The sequence below is a fragment of the Hydra vulgaris genome, chromosome 01 (assembly GCF_038396675.1).
Source record: "Hydra vulgaris chromosome 01, alternate assembly HydraT2T_AEP".
NCBI classification, from domain to species: domain Eukaryota; kingdom Metazoa; phylum Cnidaria; class Hydrozoa; order Anthoathecata; family Hydridae; genus Hydra; species Hydra vulgaris.
The window spans coordinates 47,130,001-47,156,503 of NC_088920.1; the positions used below are offsets into that span (position 1 = coordinate 47,130,001).

The 26,503-nt window shown below is 27.6% G+C and overlaps 1 protein-coding gene across 5 annotated transcripts in view; it reads left to right on the forward strand.

Moving 5' to 3' along the window:
* The window catches only part of LOC100208931 (intermembrane lipid transfer protein VPS13D), a 241,165-nt gene that overhangs the window by 152,886 nt on the left and 61,776 nt on the right, over positions 1–26,503 (forward strand). For all 5 annotated transcript variants that reach the window (XM_065788385.1, XM_065788387.1, XM_065788389.1 and 2 more), the window contains 4 exons: positions 1–752; positions 7,830–8,092; positions 16,424–16,641; positions 20,603–20,747. The exon at positions 1–752 is cut by the window's left edge and continues 354 nt beyond it. In XM_065788385.1, the coding sequence (XP_065644457.1) occupies positions 1–752; positions 7,830–8,092; positions 16,424–16,641; positions 20,603–20,747 (1,378 nt within the window). The remainder of the gene's footprint in view (positions 753–7,829; positions 8,093–16,423; positions 16,642–20,602; positions 20,748–26,503) is intronic.

Sequence of the window (26,503 nt, forward strand, 5' to 3'; positions counted from 1 at the left end):
TCTGCATACTACCTTCATAACCAACAATTCTTAAATGAAATAACTCTGTGTAGTGGTGATTACAAACAATATGCTCTAAATCTTGCACAATCACTTCAAGATGCAGCATCAGATATGGCAAAAACAATTGTTGTCAGGCGTAGAAATGCTAGTTATGCTAGAAGTACAAATGAGTTGTTTCAAGTAGATTTAGACAGCTCATCACATGTGAAAGAAAGAAACCTTCTTTTAGATGTTTGCATTCAAACACCTGTTGTGATGTTTCCAAACAATGATTTAGGTTTAGAACTCTTAATTGCTTACTTAGGGAAAATAAATATTAGTAACTCTTACATTCCAGTGAAACCAGTTCAAGAAGTTGATACTGATTATGCCGAAGTAGGAGATATTGATAGACTCACTGTGGAAATAAAAAAAGTAAATTGTTCTTCTTTATCAATTTCTTCAGAAACTATTGATCAAATTGTTTCTGGTCACGCAAAACTATCAGAGGTTCTTCATTTATGTCCTCAAATGCAACTTTTACACAATACTGATTTTTTCCTGAAAGTTGACCGATACAATGGAGTGTCAGATAAAGTTCAGTGTTTAGATGTTCAAGCAAAAGTTAACTCCCCTCTTAAATTATTTTTGTCAGTGCCTATTTATAAACAGATTTTGTCTACAATTGCATATTCTTCAAAAACATCCAAAGACTCATTATCTCCAGTTCCATCAAATGTCATGATAAACGAGTTAAACGAAAATACTAGGTAATTTTATTTTAATTTTTAAGTAGTTTTCTTCTTAATTAAGCCTTACTCTTTATTATATAATAACTCGCTATTATTTTTGTTACTATTGTTTTTGGTTGATTTTATTATTTTATTTTTAATTTATTATTATAAAATTTGCTATTATTTCTTTATCAGGGCTCATAAATTAGAAATGCAAAAGTAAATTGGTACAGAAAAATTGTGTTCGTGTGCCGTTTTTTTTTGCAGTAGAACATTGTGCTTAATAATAATAATAAAAGTGTGTAGAAATTGTACATTTCCTTAATAGCACAAATAAACATTTTATAACTTATTACTGAATTACAATTACCAGTACACCAAATAAATGTGAACTTTCTAGATTTGTAAGAAAAATCTAAATCATTCACCAAAAGTACAGGTACTCAGGTACAACAGGTACTCAGTTAAAATCAATCAAAAGATAATCAGAGAACTTATGCAAAAAAAAAACAACACTAGTTATATTATTATTAGCATAAAGTTACATTAATTTATAAAAATGTGTGTCAGCACATGTGAAGTTGTACCAAAAGATGTCCATGTATGAGCTTTTAAAAAAACAAAAACATATTTGATGTATTATCTGACTGATATATATGTATATAAATATATATATGTTCTTTTTTGTTTTTTGTTTTTGTTTTTTGGATATATATATATATATACACACACACAGTAGAATCCTATTAACTCGGGCTCTGAATGGGTATATATTTATTGCCCGACTTAGCGAATGTCCGAAATTAGCATAGCTCTCGCTAAGTTGGACTTTTTGAAAATGTCAGACTTATTGAGATTTCAAAACTTTTTTCCATATATAAATATTATGTACATATTATTAGAACAATAAAATCTTATGTGAAATACATTTTTTTCCGTTTATAGTATATATTATATATATATATATATATATATATATATATATATATATATATATATATATATATATATATATATATATATATATATATATATATAAAATATATACTATCAACAAAAAAAGTCCCAAATTGATGTTTGCTTCAGTAACTTGCACAATTCTTTTTCAAACAGCTTTGAAGCATTCAAAGCTACGCTGTCACCACTCTGAGTAAACATCGAAAAATCAGAAAGGGTAGCAATTGCTTTACAATCTTCTTCAGTCAATGGCTTTGTCATCGTTTCATCTGACATTTCGTTTCCTTCTTTTTCTTGCATTTCTTTTTCAACGATCTCAATAATAATGGGTGATTACTAAAAATCTGGACAAAATTGCTTACATCATATTTCTATATGCAACTAATACTTATTTTTCAAAACAATTTTTAAAATGTTGCAAATTTATTCTTCTTTTGAAATATATAATAACTTTTATATAAGTATTTTAAATTTAGTATTAAAAATGACATCAAACGAAGAGCTCCAGAGAAAACGTGTGTACCAGTTTTATCAAGAAAATTCAGATAAACCTAAATCATTCACTGTTTCTCATTTTGAAGCAGAAAACTTATCAAGATTGACTATATATGGAATTATTAAACGTGTAGAAGAAGATAAACCATTTGAAAGGCAAACTGGTAGTGGTAGAAAGCTGAAAATAATGACTAAGCGCGCCATCAGTCAACTTACCAAGCTTTTTGACCATAAATGTGGCATTTCTCAGCGTATAGCTTCAAAAAAGTTCAAATGTTCTCAGTCACTTATTTCTAAGATATTGAAAACCAAAACATCAATAAAAAAAAGAAAACAAATGAAGATTCCAAGTCGAACTGAGAGCCAGAGAGCAAAAAACCGACGTTTGTGTGGTCAACTTTATAAAAATTATAAAGATTTTATTTGGGTTCTTGATGATGAGTCTTATTTTACTCTCTCAAACAGCCAAATTAATGGTAATGATAATTTCTATTCAAGTAACATCGAATTAACACCAAACAATGTTAAATTCAAAGAAAAAAAGAAATTTGAAGAAAAATTATTGGTTTACGTGGTCATTTCGCCTTTTGGCCTATCAACTCCATACATTGTACAGTCTGGAACAGCTATTAACCAGCATATTTATGTTAATGAATGTTTGACTAAAAAACTATTACAACACTTCAAACAGCTTCCAAAAAATACCAAATACATATTCTGACCTGATCTAGCAAGTGCCCATTACTCAAACAAAGCTGTTAAGTTTTTGAATGAAAATGGTATAAAGTTTGTAAAAAAAGTGAAAACCCTCCAAATATGCCTGAATGTTGTTGTATTGAGGATTTTTGGTCTTGTATCAAAGGGGATGTTTACAAAAATGGTTGGCAGGCAGAGAATTTGGATCAATTACGTTCTAGAATAATTTACTGTTTTAAGAAATTCGACAAAGAGCTGGTACAACGCTTGGCAGAGTCTACTAGCAGAAGACTCGACACAATAAAAAGACAAGGTCTTCTTATTGTGTCGAGTCTTTTGCTAGTATTGTGTCGTTTATTTAATCTGCTAGTATTGTGTCGTTTATTTTAGTTTACTGTTTTTATTAAAATTAGAATAAAATTGCTATTTTATTATTTTTAAAACAATAAAATAGGTCTTCTAGATTAAAAGTTATTTAATTTTTAGTTTTGTCCAGATTTTTAGTAATCACCCGTTATCTTGAACAATATCTTCATCTGTCATCACTCCCTCCATAACCAAGACGTCATCATCAGTTGTTAATATATCTTTCTAAGTAAAATTTTCCAAAACAAGGTTCTCATCACGCTGACATAACTGATCAATTGAATTTTTTAATGCAGGTAAGTATTCTTCATCTTTGTCTGGTACTCCTACTCCTTCCTTAAATCCTGCTTTGCGGAAGCAGTTAATAATAGTGGTTTCTGAAACTTCATTCCAAGTATGAACAAGCATTTTCATAGCATCAAGTATGTAGATTGGAGGCATTTGTTTTCCGTTATCAATAGCATTTATGATCTTGTTAGTTAAATCAGTTCGGTACTTACACTTCAACGATCGAATAACTCCTTGATCTATTGGCTGCAAACATGAAGTTCTGTTTGGGGGAAAAAGTAGAGTGTTACCAATTTAGGATTCCTAATATTCGGATAGGCGGTGCATTTATCAATAACCAATGGTATCTTCTAACCTATGGCCTTCTAATGCAAACTTTCTGTCATTTTCTCTAACCCACTCCTCAAATAGTTTAGAGGTCATCCAGTTCTTTTTTTGCGCACAGTAAAGACATGGAGTGCTTTTAATTCCTTTAAAGCAATGGAGTTAGTTTGATTTCCCAATAACAAACATTGGAAGTTTTTCCGTACACATGTTAGTTGCAGCAAGCCCAATTAATCGTATCTTGCAATTCTTACCTCCACTACATTTCTCATACCTTTTTTTGGAAGTGCTTTATAAAACAAACCAAACTCATCTGCATTGAATATATCATGCGAGTTATAATGAGACAATATTTTCGGCAAAGTTGTTTCCTTTCAAGGAGCAGTCATTTCATTAGTAACATCATTAGTAAATTAAGACAAAAGAATTGGATTGATAATTTATTGGTTTATGGGCGATGGAATAGAAATGAGAGTTCCATGCTTATTATTATTTTTTAGACAAATGACTGAAAAAAATGTAAATACCAATGAAAAAATAAAATGATAAAATACCTGATATTGTTTTAAACGATATATTGTTTCTTTTTTTCCATCTATCTTACTATCCATCGGATGTTTGAAAGTTGTCACAACCAAGTTCTTTTGCAAACTGTAAAGCTTTGACTTTGAAAATGGTTCCAGTCACAGAAATGCTTTGGTGTCGGGTGTTTAAAAACCACATATAACATGCTATATTCAAATCCTAATTTAGGGAGACACGCATCCGCACTCTTTTCGAAGAAGTTTTATTTTTTTCGACTTCTGAATATATTGTTTTTTTATTTTGACTGCCCAGACAATGTTTGGTTTGGAATGCCATATTTCTTTGATACAGATGATTCTCCTTTGTCGAGTTCTTTTAGCATTTTGTATTTTTCTGTTATAGTTATACTTGAAAGCTTTCTTTAAGCAACCTTCGACAATTTTGACGAGTCAGCGAACGGCCTAACTTAACTAGGGTGTAACTTAAGTGGATGATTTTACAGTAAGTTAATAGAGAATGTTCAAGGGAAATTGAAATTCGGTTCGACTTATCCAGTAAAAGTCTGACTTATCCTGGGTCCGAATTAACGGGATTCAACTGTATATATATATATATATATATATATATATATATATATATATATATATATATATATATATATATATATATATATATATATATATATATATATATATATATATATATATATATATATATATATATATATTTATATATATATTTTTATTTTTTATTTTTTTTATATATATTTTATTTCTGTTATTCATAAACGACATGCCAGAAGTTGTGCAAAACACATTTAAAATGTATGCTGACGATAGTAAATTAATAGCTATAGAAAATTCCCTTGATAAACACTCAGAAATACAAACTGATGTTGACAACATTGTGAAATGGTGTAACGATTGGTGTATGGAACTTAATTGCAAAAAATGTAAGCTGATGAGATTCGGCAATCAAAATGTTCTTCGAGGTATTGTTAAACCATACACATTAAATGTAAATGGAATGAATTATGACCTCTCAAACAGTGTAATAGAGAGAGATCTAGGTATTTTTGTACAACCGGATATGAAATGGAAACATCAAACACAAGTATGTGTTAACAAAGCTTCAATAATACTAGATTTGTTAAAAAATGCCTTTGAAAGTAGAGATTGTAATATGTGGAAAATTTTGTATAAAACCTATGTTCGACCTCATCTTGAATTTTTCGACTCCAGCATGGAGTCTGCCAAATCTAGCTGAAATTTCAATACTTGAATGAGTTCAACACAGGGCCATGAAAATACTTTACTCAAATCGAAGGCTTTGTTATAAAAAGCGGCTAGTTAGAATGGGTTTAACGACTTTAAATCTTAGAAGAAAGCGAGAAGACTTGATTCACTTATACAATATATTGAACCATTTAGAGTATGTCAATCTTAATGTCAAACCAGTATTTAAGTCAAATGTTGAATTAGATGGCCCATGTTCCCCAACTAGAGGTCTCAAATATAAAATCAGGATGCAGTGTTTCACCCCTCGCAAAATAAATGACTTTCATGCATCGGTTAGCTCAAGAATACATTTCTTCTCAAATAGAGTGTGCCAGATTTGGAACAAGCTTCTAAATATTGTTGTAGAGGCCAAGAGCTTAAACAAGTTTAAAGCAAGTCTTGATAAATGGTTTACAATGAGAAAATATTGGTTTAAAAAAAAAAAAAAAGTACTAGGCTGCTATAGCTGTTATATATTCACGCAGTTTTATCACTAACTAACTAACTATATATATATATATATATATATATATATATATATATATATATATATATATATATATATATATATATATATATATATATATATATATATATATATATATATATATATATATATATATATATATATATATATATATATGTATATATATGTATATATATATATATATATATATATGTATATATATGTATATATATATATATATATCAGGGATGCGGAGTCCAGAAGCTCTAAACATGTTTGTTGACTTATGATATGCTATAAGAAAAAAATTCATATGATTTAATGACTTGAAACTTGTTGTTTTTAAGCCCGGAGTCCTGGAGTCCTTGCTGCCATTCTACTTAAGGACTCTGGGCTCAAAAAATAATTGTTCCTCTAACCTAAAAGTCCTAATTTTTTTCCTATTAGTAGTAAACTTATTTATATTTTCAGAACTCCTGGATACCAAAAACTAGTATAAAGTAATCTTTTTGTGACTTTCAAATCCGGAGTCCTTTTTGATACCGTATATATATTTTATACCGTTTTTTAACAGATATAATTTATCTGTTAAAAAACGGTATAAAATATGATATATTATTGTGAAAATGAACATAATTTAAGCCATAAATGTTTTCTTATTCTTTTTTTTTGTGATGTATTAAGACTATTTACTATAAAAACTTTAAGGAACAAATTGATTTTTTTCGAGATATTTTACTAAATTTACCTCATGATACCAGATAACTTTTTTCTAATAAAGTTTATTTTTTTTTTACTTAAGAGAATAGAAACATTTCAGATATCCAACAATATTTAAAATCTTAAGAGAATAGAAACATTTCAGATATCCAACAATATTTAAAATCTTAAGAGAATAGAAACATTTCAGATATCCAACAATATTTAAAATCTTAAGAGAATAGAAACATTTCAGATATCCAACAATATTTAAAATCTTAAGAGAATAGAAACATTTCAGATATCCAACAATATTTAAAATCTTAAGAGAATAGAAACATTTCAGATATCCAACAATATTTAAAATCTTAAGAGAATAGAAACATTTCAGATATCCAACAATATTTAAAATCTTAAGAGAATAGAAACATTTCAGATATCCAACAATATTTAAAATCTTAAGAGAATAGAAACATTTCAGATATCCAACAATATTTAAAATCTTAAGAGAATAGAAACATTTCAGATATCCAACAATATTTAAAATCTTAAGAGAATAGAAACATTTCAGATATCCAACAATATTTAAAATCTTAAGAGAATAGAAACATTTCAGATATCCAACAATATTTAAAATCTTAAGAGAATAGAAACATTTCAGATATCCAACAATATTTAAAATCTTAAGAGAATAGAAACATTTCAGATATCCAACAATATTAAAAAAAAAATATTTAAAAATCTTATATAATAATAAAATGTAGCATTAATTAAAAAAAAAAAAAAGAAAAAAAAAAAAAAATAATAAAAAGTAGTTAAGTTAAACTACTAAAATCTAGACGTAACCACTGGTTTATAAATTTAATAACTAATTGTATTATATTAATTTATTAAATTTAACATTATCTTTAGCATCAGTTTTCTCTAAATTAGTATAATGTTAGTGACTTTATGTGGTAATTTATGATGTGTACATTATAAATTAATCTAACTATTATAATTAATTTTTATGTCAATAAGTTTGAAAGAAGAAGAAATTTTTGATCCTGTTTCTGTTGAGCTAACTGCAAAGTTACAAGTACCTAGCTTACTTATTGAACTTCATGGTGAACTTCACGGCAGCTCACATGAATTTGTAAGGATTGATTTAGATGCATTTGATTGCTTTTATTCTAATGTGGATCCCATTCCTGTTATGAGAATAACTCTACAAAACTGTATGATAGAAGACCTTCTCTACTTAAAACAAGATAAATACAAATATCTGATTTCTTCAAACCAAGGTGTTGTTTATAATTTATTCTTTTTCTTATTTTAATAAATAAATGTAAGGTTTTTTTAAAACTTTAAAAGTATATTATGAATAAAGAATACAGTAGTGTAATGTATACACACACACACTCACATATCTGTGTATGTATGTATGTATGTATGTATGTATGTATGTATGTATGTATGTATGTATGTATGTATGTATGTATGTATGTATGTATGTATGTATGTATGTATGTATGTATGTATGTATGCATGGATGTATGTATGTATGTATGTATGTATGTATGTATGTATGTATGTATGTATGTATGTATGTATGTATGTATGTATGTATGTATGTATGTATGTATGTATGTATGTACATATATATGTGTGTGTGTGTGTGTGTTTTTGTGTGTATGTGTGTACATGCAGGCTTTGGCAGGCGGAAATGAGTGCACAAGCTATGAATAGCCCCTCTAAAGAGAACTAGACGGTCATGCACTGGTTTTTTTGAGAAATTAAAACTATCATGTTGTGATGATTATTTTTAACATTTCCACTGAATTTTTATTCTGTTTTTTCTTCATTCCAGGGGTAGTAAAAATATTTGTTTTTTTAGCAATAAAATGGCAGAAAAACAGGCTTCCATTTCAAAAAAACTTATTTATTTCATCCTAACATTTTTTTTTTAAATTGATTTTTAAATTATTATTTTTATAATTATTTAAGAACTTTGTCACTAAATAAATAAAGAAATAAATTTTATTAAATAAATAACAATATAAAAATGTTATAATATAATCAATTGTTTTAATAAAACAACAATTTAAAAATAATGTTATACAATATATCGACATTTTATAAAAGCAATTGATCGTACTTCTATATGTTGTTATAAAAGTTCATTCATTTTGCTTCTTCTTTGTTAATAAAAATGTCATTGAATATGAAAATTTTGACAATTGCACTATAATAACAAGTAGAGGCACTACAAATAATTTAATATTAGGGCTATATTCACTAAAATTAGTATGAGTACTAATATGATGTCTGTACTTTTTATGAAGGTAATATTTTTCTATTTTGTTGCTATGGATTATTTTGTTTAGCAACAATCTATTTTTGGTATTTGCAAATATTTTATGAGTGCTATATTCACTAAATTTGGCATGAGTACTAATATGAGATCACACTTCTTATAAAAGTGATAATTTTTTTTATTTAGTTGCTATGGATACTTATATTGCTTAGTTACCAGATACTTTCCTTAGTTACAAAGGGGTAAATTGATTTTTGAATAAATTTTATCGACTCACCTATATTGAATAATAATTAACTATTTACGTAAATAATGTTTTACCAATAATAAAAATAAAAAATAGTGCAAGAAAACATTGTCAATTTTAAATTACATCAAAAATTTATAAAACAATAATATCATTTGAAGGTTGTTCAAGTAATTGTAAAACATCTGAAGTAAATGTTTTATGATTTGTTTGGTTTGATGTTGATTTATGCAGTGATGAAATAACAGGATCACTGGAAACTAGGAGTCTAATGATCAGATCAGTATTTGTTGCACTTTTGGATGTTTTTTGCCTGAAATTTTTGCAATAAGGTTTGAAGTCTTTATTTTTAGCCTCTTGAGCTTCCTCTGACATAAGTCTAATGGGTAATGTAAGGCTTTTAATAATGTCATGTCCATGTATCAAAACTTTGTGCACAGGTTGAGCCATGTTATATCATGGACAGCCCTCAGAATTTGGGTCGGCATTCGGCAATACCTACCTAACTGCCGAACTTAAAGTGTTTGAGGTCGGCAAAAAATTAATGACCTTGTTTCTATGTTTTATGGTATGACCTTTGTAACAAATTTTTTTTGCCGACCTCATGCTGAAGTGATGCTAACCTCTAAAATACTAAGGTCGGCAAATTATTGCCAACCTTATTTTTCCTAATTCTGAGGGTTGCATGGAATAAGGGACGCATATAGTCTAACAGTATCAAAATAATAATCCTTGAGTTTTAAACAGTCTATTTCATATTCTGAAGAGAGTGTTACCTAGATAATGTAAAATCTGAATATAAGGTTTAGATCAATACCCATATTTCAGCTGTTTGTTCATATACTGCAACAGCATGCTTGGAGTATTGCCATCATTGCTTGTTCCAGAACCACCACCTTTAGGGAAATCAACAAGTCCCATTTTGATCATAAAATCAGTCTGAATCTTTTGTTTATCTACAGAAACCTTTTCTTTGTGTTCCTTAGATCTTGCTTGCCACTTTCTTGTTTCTTTTTTATATGCAATGTGTAAAATCATCTCAAAAAATCAAATCCATGCATGGAGACTGGAAAGACCACATTTGAACTCTCTATTAGTATAATCTATATTAAGGATATCAAGACTATTCTTATTTTTTAGAGAGACACCACACACTGAACAGCATTGGTATAATATTGTTTGAACCTTCCCATTAATCATTGTAAGTTCAAAAATACAATTCACTTCAATAGAAGACCCACAAACCTCTAATAAGATCATACCCAAGCTTTTTATCTCACTTTTAATGTACTGATCTTCTTTGGTCACAGGTTCCTTGGATTCCGTTTTGTATGCAAATCTTATGGGTCTACAATAGGCTGTGGATCACAACTTGATTCCTCCAAATAGGCACCTTTTTGTTGCTGTTGTTAAATCTGTTAAAATCTAATGAGACTAGACAAGTAATAAATATTGATTCTTCACGTTTTAAATCTCTGTTTATGTTAGGTTCTGATAAAACTTGTTTATAAACGCTTTGGCTAGTAGCACCATCAAAACCAGCCTTAAATGTGAGTGTCATTGTTTTTATTACTTTGTTGTTCAATATCAAGTGCCGCAGCACACGTTCCTAAATTGCACAGGTTCTTTGCAAAGTATGAATCATTAAGTATTTTAAAGGAGCTGAAGCTAAATAGTCCACTGTTATATTTGCAGGATAACATTTAAATTTTGCATCCCTGACATAATTGTAAGCGAGGTAGATGTTGTATTCTTTCTCCAAGGCTCCACTTCTAATCAATTGATAAGAAGCTTTTGTCAGACTAGCATCAATTATTAAAGCCAGTGCTTCTACTGCTGAATATTTACTTGCTTTATCTGTATTTGAAATATTTAAAACTTTTTGGCAGCAATAACAATAGATTCACCTCTTGATTTTTTACTAGCAGCAAAAATAATTCATTGGATAAATGAGATTTAAGTAAGCCAAATAGACACCGTTTTTTAGTTTTATTAGAACTATAATCAAATGTAACTGGTTTTCGACCACGTCTACTTGCAGTTGGTTCATTTTCTTTTTTTCTGACAATTAAATTTTCATTAGACCGATTCACAAACTTCTTTTCAAAATTTTTGACTGTATAGTTTGCAGATTTCCACTTTTTTTTTTTTTTTAAGTAAACAAATTGTTGAACAGGATGCCTTAAATCAACGTTTTCAAATTCAGCAATTTTTGGCTGTATATCTTTAGTAACATTTTGTTTTAAAATACTAAGTTTTTTTCGAGAAAATTATGAATGTCGAAGTTTAATAAAATCATATCTAAATAATTCTTATAGCAAATAATTTGTATTTAAAAGTTTAATATTATAATATATATGCCACGTGGACTAACTCTTGTTAGTAACTAAGCTACTACAAATGTTAATAATTAAAATTAAAAGTAAATAAATTACTGTTAGTGCTAGTAATTAAATTACCAATAACTACTGAAAATATGTTGTTGTTATGCTATGCAAAGTAAGGTATTGATAGCAACCCAAACAAATTGACCTCATTGGAATTGTGAATCTCATTTTAATACATACGCCCAATATTGTGTACTTTGTGCAAATAAATTACTGTTGAAACAATGTTAATGTGAAAATAGGTTGTTGCTATGCAAAATTAAGTACCATAGTAACCAAGTTAAAATAAAATCTAAATGGGTATTTAATGGGACGAGCAATCAATGGAAACTCGATTGAAGCATCATAAAACTCAAATAAATATAAAACAGCACATGTTGAATTGTGGCAATTATTAGTTATAGTGCGGCAAAAAATAAATTACTCAAAGATTTTTAATCTGTGATTTTCAAAGTATAACTAAGTAACATGCTATGACAAATTTATTTAACACAATGGTTTTTCTTATCTCTAAATACTCTAAAAAAACATTTACTAATTTTTTGTTTTAAAAACGTAGATGTTATTGAAATATCACACAACATTGATGTCACCGAAATTATTTATTTATAATTTTTTTTTTTTAATTTCAATATTCATATGCTCAGAGTCCTGGTAACTAAGGGATTTAATATAAATAAATTATCAATAAATTTTTCTTAATATATATAGAAACTAAAATTAAATAAGTTTTCAACTTTATTTAGTTGTATTGTTCGATTTTTTTATTTTTTACATCATAGTATTACATAATAATTTGATTAGTGATTGAGGAAGAAGTTCTATTTCTATTATCAGGTATTAGATGATGCTTCTTAGTTCTATTTTAACGTGTGTTCATCTAATTTTTAACATTAAATATTATTCTTTACAATTATAATTATCTTTACTTCCATCAAAACTAAAACATTGTAAATTTTTCAAATTTTCACATTTGTTAATTAGTGTTGTATATTTAATATTGTTTATTATTATTTGATATCTGTTGTAACTATTAGTTGCAGATTTTTTCCTTAGTTGTTCCATGGTTATATAGTATACTGTTATTACACAAATTAAAAATAGATTTAATGTTTGGCATGCAGAAGTAGCTTATTTTAATGTAATTTATCTTAAAATTTTCCATAGTTTATGAGCTAAAGAAGCATTAAAAGTGAGTTCATTAAACAAATAGTGAATAGCTGTTCTTTAAACTTAAATAGTATGAAAACCAATTGTACTATTTATTTAACAAGTATGTATTTATATATATTTGTTAAATAAATATATATTTATATGAGTCCTAAAATGAAAAATCAATCACACATGATAACCACATATACATAACATACAAATCTGCATCTACATTCATGTACATACATTCATACATACATGAATTTTTTAAAAGAAATTATTATCTAAATAAGCTCAAACAAAGTTTATCTAATAAAAGAACAAAAAGCATGCAAACGATGTAACAGCCTGTATGTGCATAAGGGTGAATAGGTGTAATATGTAAGTCTGTGCTGTTTATGTCATTCAGTAGAGTCTTGTGTTGTTAGTAACCAGTGTAAAAGATTTATTTCTTAACTACACCAAGCCAGCCCAGTCATACTCCAGAAAACCATGATGGATTAAACACCTATCCATGGATTTACAACTGACTTATGGCTAAAAAACAAGCCCGGGCGTCTTCCAGAGACAAGCATCTTCTTTCGCGGTCATACCAGAAACAAAACTAAAACAACTAAACAACACCAGAAACAAAACTAAAACAACTAAAGTATGCAAACAGAAAATACTAATAAATTTTCCCTAAAACTATTTTAAAAAATAGGTACTTCCAGCATAAATAAACCAAAAACAATCAAATGGCAATAAACCCTATAAAAAATCCTTTTAAAATAAAATAAAACACAGTAGAGTCTTCAAAAAACTCTAATGCTGTCATGGATACTTTCATTCGAGTTTTGTTAACCAATCTAAAGTGTAAGAAAATGAACAACCCGTGCAATTTAAAATTATTACCAAAAATCAAGTAATATATGACAGAAGAAAAAAAAATTGCTTGCAAAAATGTAAAGATTTAAACCTGTAGTAAAGGATATAAGAAACTTTCTGAATAATAATAAAAGATGAAAACCGTACATATGAAAATTAAAACCAAAGCTGAACAAAGAATATAAAACCATGTAGCTCAAAAATTCCTTGATAATAGTAGTAATATGCAAACCAGCGAATAGATAATATATTAAATATATTAAATATTTTTTAAATAAATATATATAATAAATAACTTAATATAAAGTAATATATATAACAAATAACTTTTTTTTTTCAAATAGTAGTACATTTTTTATAAGTTGTAATCAATTTTTTTTAAATTTTGTACCTAAATACCTTGTCGAAGTAAACTAATTCAGAACCAGCTTAGAAAAATTTTTGATTTGAAAAATGTATATTAATGTATAAAAAAACAACTAAAAAGCTAAAATTAAATGAAAAATAATAATAATAACAGTGTAAATATAAAATAATAGTGGTAATAAAAATAATATAATAACAGTTTAAATAAAAAAAATAGGTAAATAAAAATAGTTGTTATTATTATAAACAAGTGATTAATATGTCACTTAAATAAAAATACGATCAAAGGAGGGACACCAAAATTTTATTAATAATGAAATATTTAAAAAAATAACAACTTGGTAATATTTCTTTATTAAATAATCTTTACTATTTGATGTTTTATTTTGTATTATCTGATTTTTAAGTTTAGTGCTACAAACTCTACCTGCATTCTCATGAAATTCCTTGGTGTGGGTAAAATACCCAAATAGAATTATTTATTTTACAACAATGTCTAGAAAGAATTATACATATCAATAATGTCCAAAGGGAATTATTTGTTCAGCAATCATTAAAAAAAAGAAACCAAAAACAGGTTTTTGAACTTTAAACTGGATTTTAATGAATAGTGGAACCATTAAAATTCAGTTTAAAGTTCAAAATCCAGTTTAATAAATAGAAGAATAGTATATTTATTAACAAAGTTTAAAAGGATCTAACACTATTTTCTAAACAAATAGTACTATTCACTTGATAAATATTATTATTTGTTTAACAAATAGTACTATTTGTTAAACAAATTTGTTAAGGGAATATTACTATTCTTTAAATGAATAGTACTGTTCGTTAAACTTCATAACCAAAGTTTTAAAGATATTTCCTATTCAGCTTCATTTAATTTCATTTGGCTAGGTTAAACAAACTTTGGTGGTATTTTTTAAAAACACTTTTATTTGAAGAATCAGCATGTATATAGCTGATAGAATTATCTGGCTTTCAATAATGTTGGAAAGAAGTCAATAAGATTTAATGTTAACTCCATATTATTTACTATTTTAAAATTAAAGCTGATGGATAAATAAAAATAATTATTTTTAAAAGTTTTTACAAAATTCTTTCTGAATGAAAATTCGACTTATGAAAAAATTCTTTACTGTATGAAAATTTTATATATATATATATATATATATATATATATATATATATATATATATATATATATATATATATATATATATACACAGTGGTGGCCAAATAAAAAAAACAAATACAAATAAAGAAAAATGTGATTTTAAAAAAGTTTCCATACTTTTGGCCACCACTGTGTATATATATATATAAATATATATATATATATATATATATATATATATATATATATATATATATATATATATATATATATATATATATATATATATATATATATATATGTATATATATATATGTATATATATGTATATATATATATATATGTATATATATGTGTATATATATATATATGTATATATATATATATATATACATATATATATATATATATATATATATATATATATATATATATATATATATATATATATATATGTATATGTATATATAAATTGATTTTTAAATGCAGGCACAAATAAATGTTTCTCTTTTTTTAACACCAGTGATTAGCTAATTTTTCTAAAAAAAAAAGTCTTTTTCTATGTTAAAAAAAATTCCCTTTTTCTAAATTAAGTTTCATTCCTATACAGTAATTGTCAGCCATGAAACACTAAGTCAATAACTAAAAGTTACAAAAGATTATTTAGCAAGTTCTTATAGAGACAAACACAGTGTTTGACTCTTTACAGACTTAAAGAACTCGCTACATCATCTTTTATAATTTTTAATTTTTGATAGAAATGAAACTTAAACTACCATAGAAAAAGGTTTGTTTTTTTTGTGTTTTTTTTCGTAGATATATACATTGGAAATTAACTCTGTTTTTTTATTAAGTAGCTATTTGGCATTTTTATAAAGTAAAATTGTAGTTTTTCATATGAACAAAGTAAACATTTTTTGTGTGGTGTTGTTAAATACTATTGAATGCTATATATACATATATATATATATATATATATATATATATATATATATATATATATATATACACACACACACTCTCCTTTGTTTCATGATAAAAGAAGGGCTTATTTTAGCATGCCTGTATCACAGTTTAGTGTGGCTCTTAATATGAAACGATAAATATAATGTGTGTATTTAACATTCATGCACTTGTTTTTATCTATTTTTAAAATATTATAAATATATTTTTGTTTTTGGATAGGAAGAAGTTTTCAGCAAACTTTTAGTTCATCATGTCCAACTGAGTCAGAATTATTAAATATGAAGTATTTTTCTAAATCACTTCCAAGCCTAACTCATAGCATTTCATATGATGATATTTATGAAGGTTGTGACGAGAACAAAGATGTTTCATTGAACCGAGATGGACCTCTTATTTTTATTGAGATTTTATTTGAAAATAGTATTACTAATGGAAAGGTTTGGTTAAAAACTTTTTTTTTAAAACAAATAGTTCAAATTAAAAGTATTTTTTTATGTCCATTTTAATCTTTATTTTATACTGAGCCATAAAACCTGGGTATCCGGAATATAGAAGTGCTCATGTATCTATAAAGTATCTGTATTTTATTGGTGTTAAGCATATGAAACATCCTTAGCACCCAAGGATTTTTTTATTTTTGTCTTTTACAAATCATCATTGTTACTCTGAAGTAGTGAACGGAAACTTTCGGCTTCGGCCGAAACCGAAACCAAAATTTCTGCTTCAATAATTTTTTTACTTTTCCTGTTTCGGCCAAAATTTTGGTTCAAACCGCAACCGAAATGAGTCGAAACTCTTATAAGATTTTTTTTTAAGTTTTAATTTAGAGTGAGATCATGACGGTTTCCTAATTGTAATCGTTTGTTAGTAAATCAATTTTTAGTTATAACAATTGTAGAAATTTTAATTGAAATCACGTTACATAATAGTTTTAAATTACTATTCTCAAAATCATTCTTAAAATGAATTAACATATAAGTAAAGCAACCCAAACCAATAGTTTCATCAAAAGTTTCAAACACGGAACTTGCAATATCTGCAATTTGAAAGTATCTCGTGGATCGCACAATCCAAAACTTCAATCACTTAGCGGACTTTCATCACATTTAAGAAGTCATTTACTCTAAAAAATCTGAAAAAGCAATACTCACAACTACCGGCAGTCCTGAAAATATACCAACTTCAGATCAAGTCGAGCCTATTACAATTAAAAAAAGAATAATACCCTTATTTGACACCAGAACAAAACAACAGAGGGCTGAAATGTTGCAATTCGCAATGCCTGGTTGGGTTGACAAAATCTCAAAAATTGATTCAAACTCCAAAGAAGGTCTGAAGTTTCATAGATTTATTTTAGAAAACAACATTAAAAGCAAAGTTTGGTTTGGCAAAAGTAGCAAAGAGATTCCTTAGACCTCCACCAACATCTTCCGAAGTTAAAAGGTTGTTTTTAACTGCAGGAGAAATTCTTTCAAATGAAAGAAACAGACTTTTGCCAGAAAACATGAAAAAAAAATGTATTCCGCAGAGAAAATACTTCAATTATTACCTTTAATTATTGAAATTATAGTTTTTATCAAACTATGTTTCATGGTGATTGCTTAGATATATGTAAAATAGTTTTTTTTGCTTTAATTCGGTTATCATAAAAGGTTCAGGGATTTTAAACATTCTTTTTCAAATTTTGGCCGAAATTTTGGTTTTGGTTTTGGCTACGGCTTCACTGAACCGAAATTTTGGTACTTTCGGTTTCGGCTCAAATTTCGGTTTCGGTCGATCACTACTCTGAAGGCCTTAATACAAGGGGGGGGGGGAAAGGTATTGAAAAATTGGGTAGGAATTTTAGTCAAAATCTAATATAGGAGGGGGGGGGGGCAGGTTAATAAAAAAGAGGGGTTAGTAATTTTTTATGTTACAATATAAGTATTTTTTATAAAAAGTTTCAGTTTATAAATCCAAACTAATATGCATAAAACTATTTAATTCTAGCATGGCTTGCAGTCAAATGCACATTTTCTATCATAATTTCAATAGGATTTAATATGCTAATATAAGTTTTATACTTTGATGATAAATAAACCAAAAGCCCATTTTCAACAAATTGAGATTTACTAGTTCGATGATTTTTAAAGCCTGTTTTCACTAAAAGTTTTTTGTCTTTATCAGTGGCTAAAATAATTATTTTCTAATTTTTTAAAGAAAGGCCAATTTTTCTTGCAATTTTTTTTAGTTTTTAGGTATAAAGTTTTTGTTGATAACAAGTAAATATTAATAAACATAAGACCTCCCGTCTTAATAAGCTTGGGGTGGGTGGAAAAATTTTCCAAAAATTAATACCCCCCCTTTTTATGAAGGACTCAAGAGTATTTTCATTATTTTTTGTTCAGAATGTTATTTAAAAAATATTTTAAACCATAACTTGATTAAGTTTTATGTAATAATCCTTATTTTTGATTTGGCATTTAACATCTCATGAAAGCATTTACATCATAGCATTGATTCATGAAAGCCATCATTGTGACATCTTTATTTAGTTGCTACTAACTATATTTTAGTTAGTACTATATTGTGGTTAACAAGTTATCATCATCATCACATCTTCATCATCATCATCATCATCATCATCATCATCATCATCATCATCATCATCATCATCATCATCATCATCATCATCATCGTCATCATTATCCTCACTGTCATGATCATGATCATTATCATCATTATTGTTAATATAACATCTAAAATAAGTATTTCGCACACATATTACGGGAGACATTTTATCACATTATTACATCACATTGATTTAATCACATTATTACATCACATTGATTAATCACATTATTGCATCACATATTAATTTTATCACATTATTACATCACATATATAACTTGAAAATTAAATACTGAGTATAGCTTTAATGATTTTCTGATTTAGAATATTAATTAACACAATTAACATTTTAGTTTAAAATAATTAACAATAATGTTGATTAAAAAGTATTCTCTTACTCAAACCAAATAGTAGTAACAATAAAAAGTCAATTAAAATTGTGTGCACACATAAAGTTCATATTAAATCATATTCAATCAACCTAAATCGTGTGCACACTTTATAAAGTTCATATTAAATCATATTCAATCAACTTAAATCATGCACAACCCAACACTTGTCGCAAAAAAAATAGAGAGTTTAAGCAAATAAGCGTTATTTCAAGGCACTGGTAGGAATACAAAAAAATTTCTCGTAAATAAATCATATAAATAAGTCTTAGGGAAACTTCTTTTCTAACGCATCGGGCTTAAAACGTACGCTAGAAATCCTATTTCTTACCACTACTCAAAAATGTACGCTACATGAATAATTAATGAGTTTAAAACTCATACTTTTGATTTGAGTGATTTGTTTAATATTTTTGAATTTTATCAACTTAATATGGATGCTGTTAAAATAGAAAGAAAAAGAAAATGTCTTCCTTTGTTGGTAAATTTTATTGAGTAGACCCTGCCAATTCAGAAAAAAGTTTAACAGGATGGGCAAACATTGCAGACAATTTGAACAAAAATTTAGTTGGAATTTCAGTTACGAATTTCAAAGTCTGTCAGAGATCACTTTGACATACTAATTTAAAAAAGAAAATCTCAGAAGAGCATAGAAGGCAAAGCGTCTGGGATAGAAGTGGTAGAGAACAAAATAGATGTTCTCCTTGACGAAATAATTGACATTGTGATGTGTAAAGAGTTGTCGGAAACACAAAGTAAAGTGAAGCAATTAGAGGAATCTGAGAGGAAAAATTCTACATCATTAATAATATTTTTATCGTATGCTATAAAAAGAGTATCTCTTGTAACTCCCAATCCTGCCATCTTATAATTTAAAGAAAACTTTGATGCAGATTTTTTATTAAGATTGCTTTAATTGTTTATATCGCAAATTGTTTTTTGAAATACTTTTGATTTAAAAACAAGTCATGAATAATTAATGACTTGAAATGCGCATGTTGAAAGTTTTTCATGCCTAACGTTTTTTTAATGTGCAGTGGTAGCAAACTTGCTAGCGTTTGTACTAACACTGCCTGGAGATAATGTGTGTATGCTTAAACTCTCTAATCATGCATAGCAAAACACTTGATAACAAGTCAATCTAAATCATCCACAGCACAACAGTTCATTACAAGTCAAGCTATAATAAATGTAAATATATATTTTTTTATTTTATGTAGTTGTGTTATTGATGCTTGTTTATTTGTGCATATTTTTAATAAGTTTTTCAGTATTAGTTATTGAACATAAAATTTAAAACTTTATTTATGTTTTTGTAATTGATTTATATTAATTATAAATATATATGTTCTCACAGTTAGTGTTCAATTATACTTTTAAAAAATATATGAATTTTTAGAATAAAACTGTCAATGTTGACATATGTAGTTTGGATATTGTAATTAATTTACAAACATGGGTCATACTGCTTGATTTCTTTGGCATTGGCGTATCAGAGCCACCTAAACCAGAAAATTCTGAAAGTCTCTCACATTGCCATGATGGTATTTTTATTTAGTGTACTTTTTTACTGAAATTTTTTAAATTAAAAAATATTAAAGTTGAATCAAATTATTGATAAGCTTTGTTTTTATTGGTGGGTCAATCTTGTGTTTGTACTAATATAATGACATTGTGTTTGCATTGATGTTCTATCTGTTTGTACTGATGTAGGACATTATGTTAGTGTTTATGTGTGACATTGTTTTGTACTGATGTATGATGTTCTGTTTGTGTTGATGTCTGACATTGTGTTTGTGCTGATGTCTGACATTGTGTTTATGTTGATGTGTGACATTGTGTTTGTGTTAATGTGTGACATGTACTGATAATAATAAAGCTGGTAAATGATATTTTTTTAAATAAGATTTTTTTAACTTAGTTAAAATTAATGTAATTTAACATTTTGCTTGTAAAAGTAAAAATATTTTTTTGTTAATAGAATTTAAAAGTGAATGCTTATTATAATAAACAAGTTAATATTAAAAAACGAAAATGAAAAATTTTTTTTACTGTTTACTTTTTTAAAGGGATCCCCAAGTGAGATAAGTTGTGTTCATATTAAAGAAAACATTTAAAAAAACATTTGGGCTAAATTTTTTTTAAACTAAATAATAAATGCATTCAGTAATACAAAAATTGTCATTTTAGTTGAAGCTTGCCTTCTCCATCTTTTCTTGGTTCTCTGAGTCTTTTTAATATACACTGCAATCTGCAGATTTTATTTCACATAATTTATTTCAAGCGCATTTAATTCATAATAGTTTCAGTATATGACGTCATTCTGGATTCTTTGTTTAAGATGTTTTTGTTTAAGAAGTTTTTTTTTTTGCCACAATCAGCAAATCATATTTATTTGTATTATTTTTAATTAAATCCCAAAAAATTTTCATGAAAAAAGTACAAATCTAACTATGTTAGCATGAATAAAAAAATTGTTCATTATCTTTATTTATGATGACAAAATTATTGGTATTTAAAAATTTCTTGGCTGGATAATTATTTTTTTCGTTTTTCTCAAAATAATAAAAATGTGCCTTTTTTAAGTATAATTTGCGGCTATCCCTATTTAAGTCAGTCAGTATATGTGCACTTGACTGCAACTACCTAAATAAACTATAATTAACAACAAAATATAATGTGTAATGTAGCTATAAATAAACAACAATATTAGTGAAAAAATATGATACAATTTTGAATAAAACTACATAAATTTAAAAAAATAGTTTCTTATTATAGACGCTGTTAAAGACTTCCCAGAAGTCTCTGGAGCCTAATTTTTAAAATGAAATATGAAATTTTGTGACCTGGGAATAGCAGGCTTTGGTGTTAAAAAAAACCTTTTTACAATGATTTCTAGCAATAGTAAACAGATGTCTGTTTTCTGGAGAATTATTTGGGCAATAGATATGTAGGTAATGGTTATGATTGGAAATTGCAACAGCACAATGAGAGGAAACCATGGACAAGAGTGAGGCTTGACTTTGAATAGTTCAGAGCTCTATGCCAGCCTGAATCTAAGAAGTTACATAAGAAGCACATTTGTCGGCAGGAAGAAGAAAGGTTTCTACCCATGAAAAAAATCACGTAAAAAGTCCCAGTCAGCTTTAAGATAGCTGTAAGAAGTACGATGATAGGAGGATTCTGATGAAGAAGAAGAATGAGATAATAGTTTTAGAGAGATCAAACCATTATCAGAAGCACCCATAGGTGAATGTATAGAAACTGAGCACCGCCTAGGATCAGAAACAAGACACAAGTGGAGTAGAGAAGGTAAATGATTCAGATTGTCTGGAAAGCAAGTTGGAAAAGTTGACTATTTTGTTAGAGATTGAGAAAGGCAAAAGTTGTGGGGCTCAACACCTGCAGAGTCACTGACACTAAAACCAAGCCATTTGGTGTGATGAGTATTAAAGTCACCAACAACAACGATATTGGCTAAAGGATAAAGAGATAGGATGTGGTCGATTTGGTCAGAAATATCATTAAAAAAGAGTGCAGTCTGGAGATAAGGGTGGGCGATATAGGACAAAGAGAAAGGTGATAGAGTGAAGTGGTGCTAAACAAAAGTACATAAAAGAATAGTCTGTGGATTCAAACTGCAGAAGGTAAGACTCAACAGAAGAAAAGTTACTTCAAAGACCACAAATGTTAGTGAATGATAGATTTAGAGGACTTGGTGGTGACGATGTTTTTTTATGTTTTTAAAGTTTTTAAAACTTTAGTCATAATTTAAATTGGTCAAAGAACTTGACTGAAAACACAGGTAGTAATCAGTACACTATCTACTAGTCCAAGCAATCATCTTATTACTGTTAATAAACCCTAAGCTGTAACGATGGGCTCCAATGTGGCCTTGACAATGTTCACCAAAAGTAGTAAGAGAGACACCACCCATTTGCAGCATATCATGGTTAGTACTCTGATATTTTACAGCTGTTGATGGAGTCTGCCTCTCTGAGAGCTATCACAGAGTTCAGGAAACCTGACTATCAGCCGGCCTCCGAACCATAAAACTGAGTTTTAGAGCTGTAACCTCATTAGGAGATAATAAAATGAGATCCTTAGTCATAAAAATAGAAACATAAGCAAAACCAATCCAATGAGGCAAGAATATCCAGCATTTAACATCCTAAACAGGAAACAATTATTATGAATACATCTACGCAAAGGTGCATCATTTTGCCCTTTTTTTTTAGAATGTCTTGTCCCTAGGCTTAAAATGTTCCTTTCATCATCAGTATAATCCTGTACAAATATTTAAAAAATCAGAATATATTTAGGTGTCTCACCTTCATTTCAAAGAAAATGGGTTTTGAGGTTATTGTATACTGTATACATTTGATGATGTATGTAGTCTTTTGCGTCAATTAATTTAGACTGGGAAGGAATGTCACACTTCGATGAGAGACTGTCACACTTCGATGATAGCGCATTCAATCATGCAGCAAAAACCTTCATTGAGAAATGCAGAGAAAATGTTCTTCAGATTTCCAATTCACATATGTTATTCTGTAGAGATGATTATAAGGAATTCGCTGAGCTTTGTACAAACCCACATTCAAGCGGCTAGGAGCAGTCCACAAGGCGAGGTGGATGTTAAAATTGCTCTATTGTATAGAGATGATTATAAGAATAAAAATAAATCTATTGGATGACAATAATGATTGTATTAGTAATTATAGTAGTAATAATAATAATAATAATAATAATAATAATAATAATAATAATAATGATAATAATAATAACAACAATAATAGTAATAATAATATTGATAAATATCATAGTTAAATATTAAACAATATTAATAAGAAATAATGACGGTAATAAAAATGTAAATAAAGTGTAAATAATATTAACATCACATATAATAATAATACTAATATCAATAACAATAGCAATAATAGTTTATAATTTGCGTAACATTTTACATACGGTATTTTATTCTCTGATTTTATGCATTGGTTTGTGAATTATCACCGTATTTTACTAAACAACGATTTATGATAGATGATTTAAAGTTACTAAAAGATCAAAGATAATAACAAGAACTTTTTTAAGTGGTGAAAAAATTGGAGAATGGGAGGTTTACTTGTTTATGAATCTAGACAAAAAAAAGGAGGTCAGAATTAAAATGATATTCTTGAAAGCATGTTATTTTTCAAAGCCTTGTTTTCTAGGTTAGATAATCTTAAAAGAGCATGAGACTTGTTTTGTCCCCAAACCTGACAAGCATATCTGAGATGCGATCCAAAAATTGCATGGTATATATTGAGTAAAGTTTCATAATTGACATAGTGACGAATTTTGGCCAACATCCCATTTGATCGACACAATTTCACTAAGTTTTTTAAATGAGAGGTAAAGGATAGATTTGAGTCAATTTTGATTCCCAGATATTTTAATGAATCTACAGGAAAAATTTTTTGGCCACTTAGTCTAAAGTTTAGGTTTTTATATATTTTAGATTGACTTGATTTGAAAATGATGAGTTCGGTTTTGTTGGTATTAAGACATAGTTTGTTAGAGCGCAGCCATTGAAGTAGATTGGATAAATCATGAATAAATGTTTGTTAATTTTTTGTTATAAGTAAGTTGGTGTCATTAGCAAAATGTTGTTGAAAATTTTAGAGAGATATTTATATCATTCATAAAAATAAGGAAAAGCAATGTCCTAATAGAAAACCTTGGGGGTACACCTGTCTAGCATTTTATTGGCAAAGATTTGGCATCATTGATGGAGACAAATTGCGATCTATTAAAAGATATGATGAAAACCATTGGAGATCAATACCTCAAACAACATAGTGTTCTAATTTACTTAGGAGGATGGAGTGATCAACAGAATAGAAGGTTTTCTTCAAGTCAAGAAACACTTTACATGCAAAAAGTTTATTGTCAAGAGTTCTTCAAATTGTTTCAGTTATTTAAAAAAAACTAATAAGTATGAATCGAATAAATAATAAGTGCATGAGTTGTGTTTGTTACGAAATCCTGATGTTTTTAGAAACATTAATTTTTGTCTAGATAGCTATAAAGTCTGTTGTGCATGGCTTTTTCAAATAGTTTGAATGGATTACTAGAGAACTATTTTTATGGATATAAATGACTTTGGCTAATTTAAAAACAACTGGAAAAAGACTTTTATTTAAAGAATTTTTCAATATGGTTCTAAGAGGCTTGCAAATAAAATAAAAAGTAAGTTTGAGAAGGTGTGTGGGGATACTATTTGGACCTAAGCTTTTACCATTTTGTAAAGTATATTTTATTAAATCAGACACCTGATTGAAAGAATTAGAGTTTTTTAAATAGTCAGAGAAGATACTTTTAGAAGAAATCATTTTACTTTTGAGTGGACATTGTATTGTTTCATAATAGTTGTTGAAAATGTAGGCAACACCCATACTGTCTGAGATAGTGTTACCATTACATTCGAGAATGTAAGATTTAATTGGTATGAAGAGTTTGAAGTTTATAACTTCTTTTATTCTTTTCCATGTTTTTTGTATTTTTGAGGTTTTTGTTAAAAAAGGAGATGTAATATGACTTTTTGGAAATTCTCAATAAGTTGCTAATTTGTACAATTTTAATTTATTGAATGGTTGAGTTTTTGTGTTGAGATTTTTAGATTCTATATACTTTTTGTAGAGCTTATTTTTAATTGTAATTGACTTTAGAACTTCATTAGTGATCCAAGGTTTAGATTTGAGTTTGACTTGGTTTTTGGTCAGTTTTTTGTACGGGGCACAATGATCAAGAATTGTGTTAAATGTTTTTAAAAAGAAGTTCATAGATTCATTGACATACGAAACTCCTAGTCAATAATAGAAATATCCTGAATAAATTCATTATCGTTGAAATTTTTAAATGATCGTTTAGTTGTTATGAATTTTGTTCTTTTGAAAGAAGTACTAGGAATGCAAACAAACTGTGATCTGTAATTGATATTGTTAGGTTGCCAGAAATAAGATTGGGAATTTGAAAATTTAAAAAGATGTTATCAATAATTGTTTTAGATTTACTGGTTACTCCATTGATTGAATCACTGTTGGGAAAAAAAAGTAAGAACATAGTGAGTCAAGGTAATCAGAGATAATAATGGTAATCAGATATAGTAATTCATTGTAGTTTAGTAAATCCATATTAAAGACACCCATTAGCATAACCTGTTTATTTTCAGAACTAAGTTTTTCAAGTAAAGAATTAAGGTGATTAGAAATAAATTCCTTTGGGTTCATCGAAGGATGCCGGTATATATAGC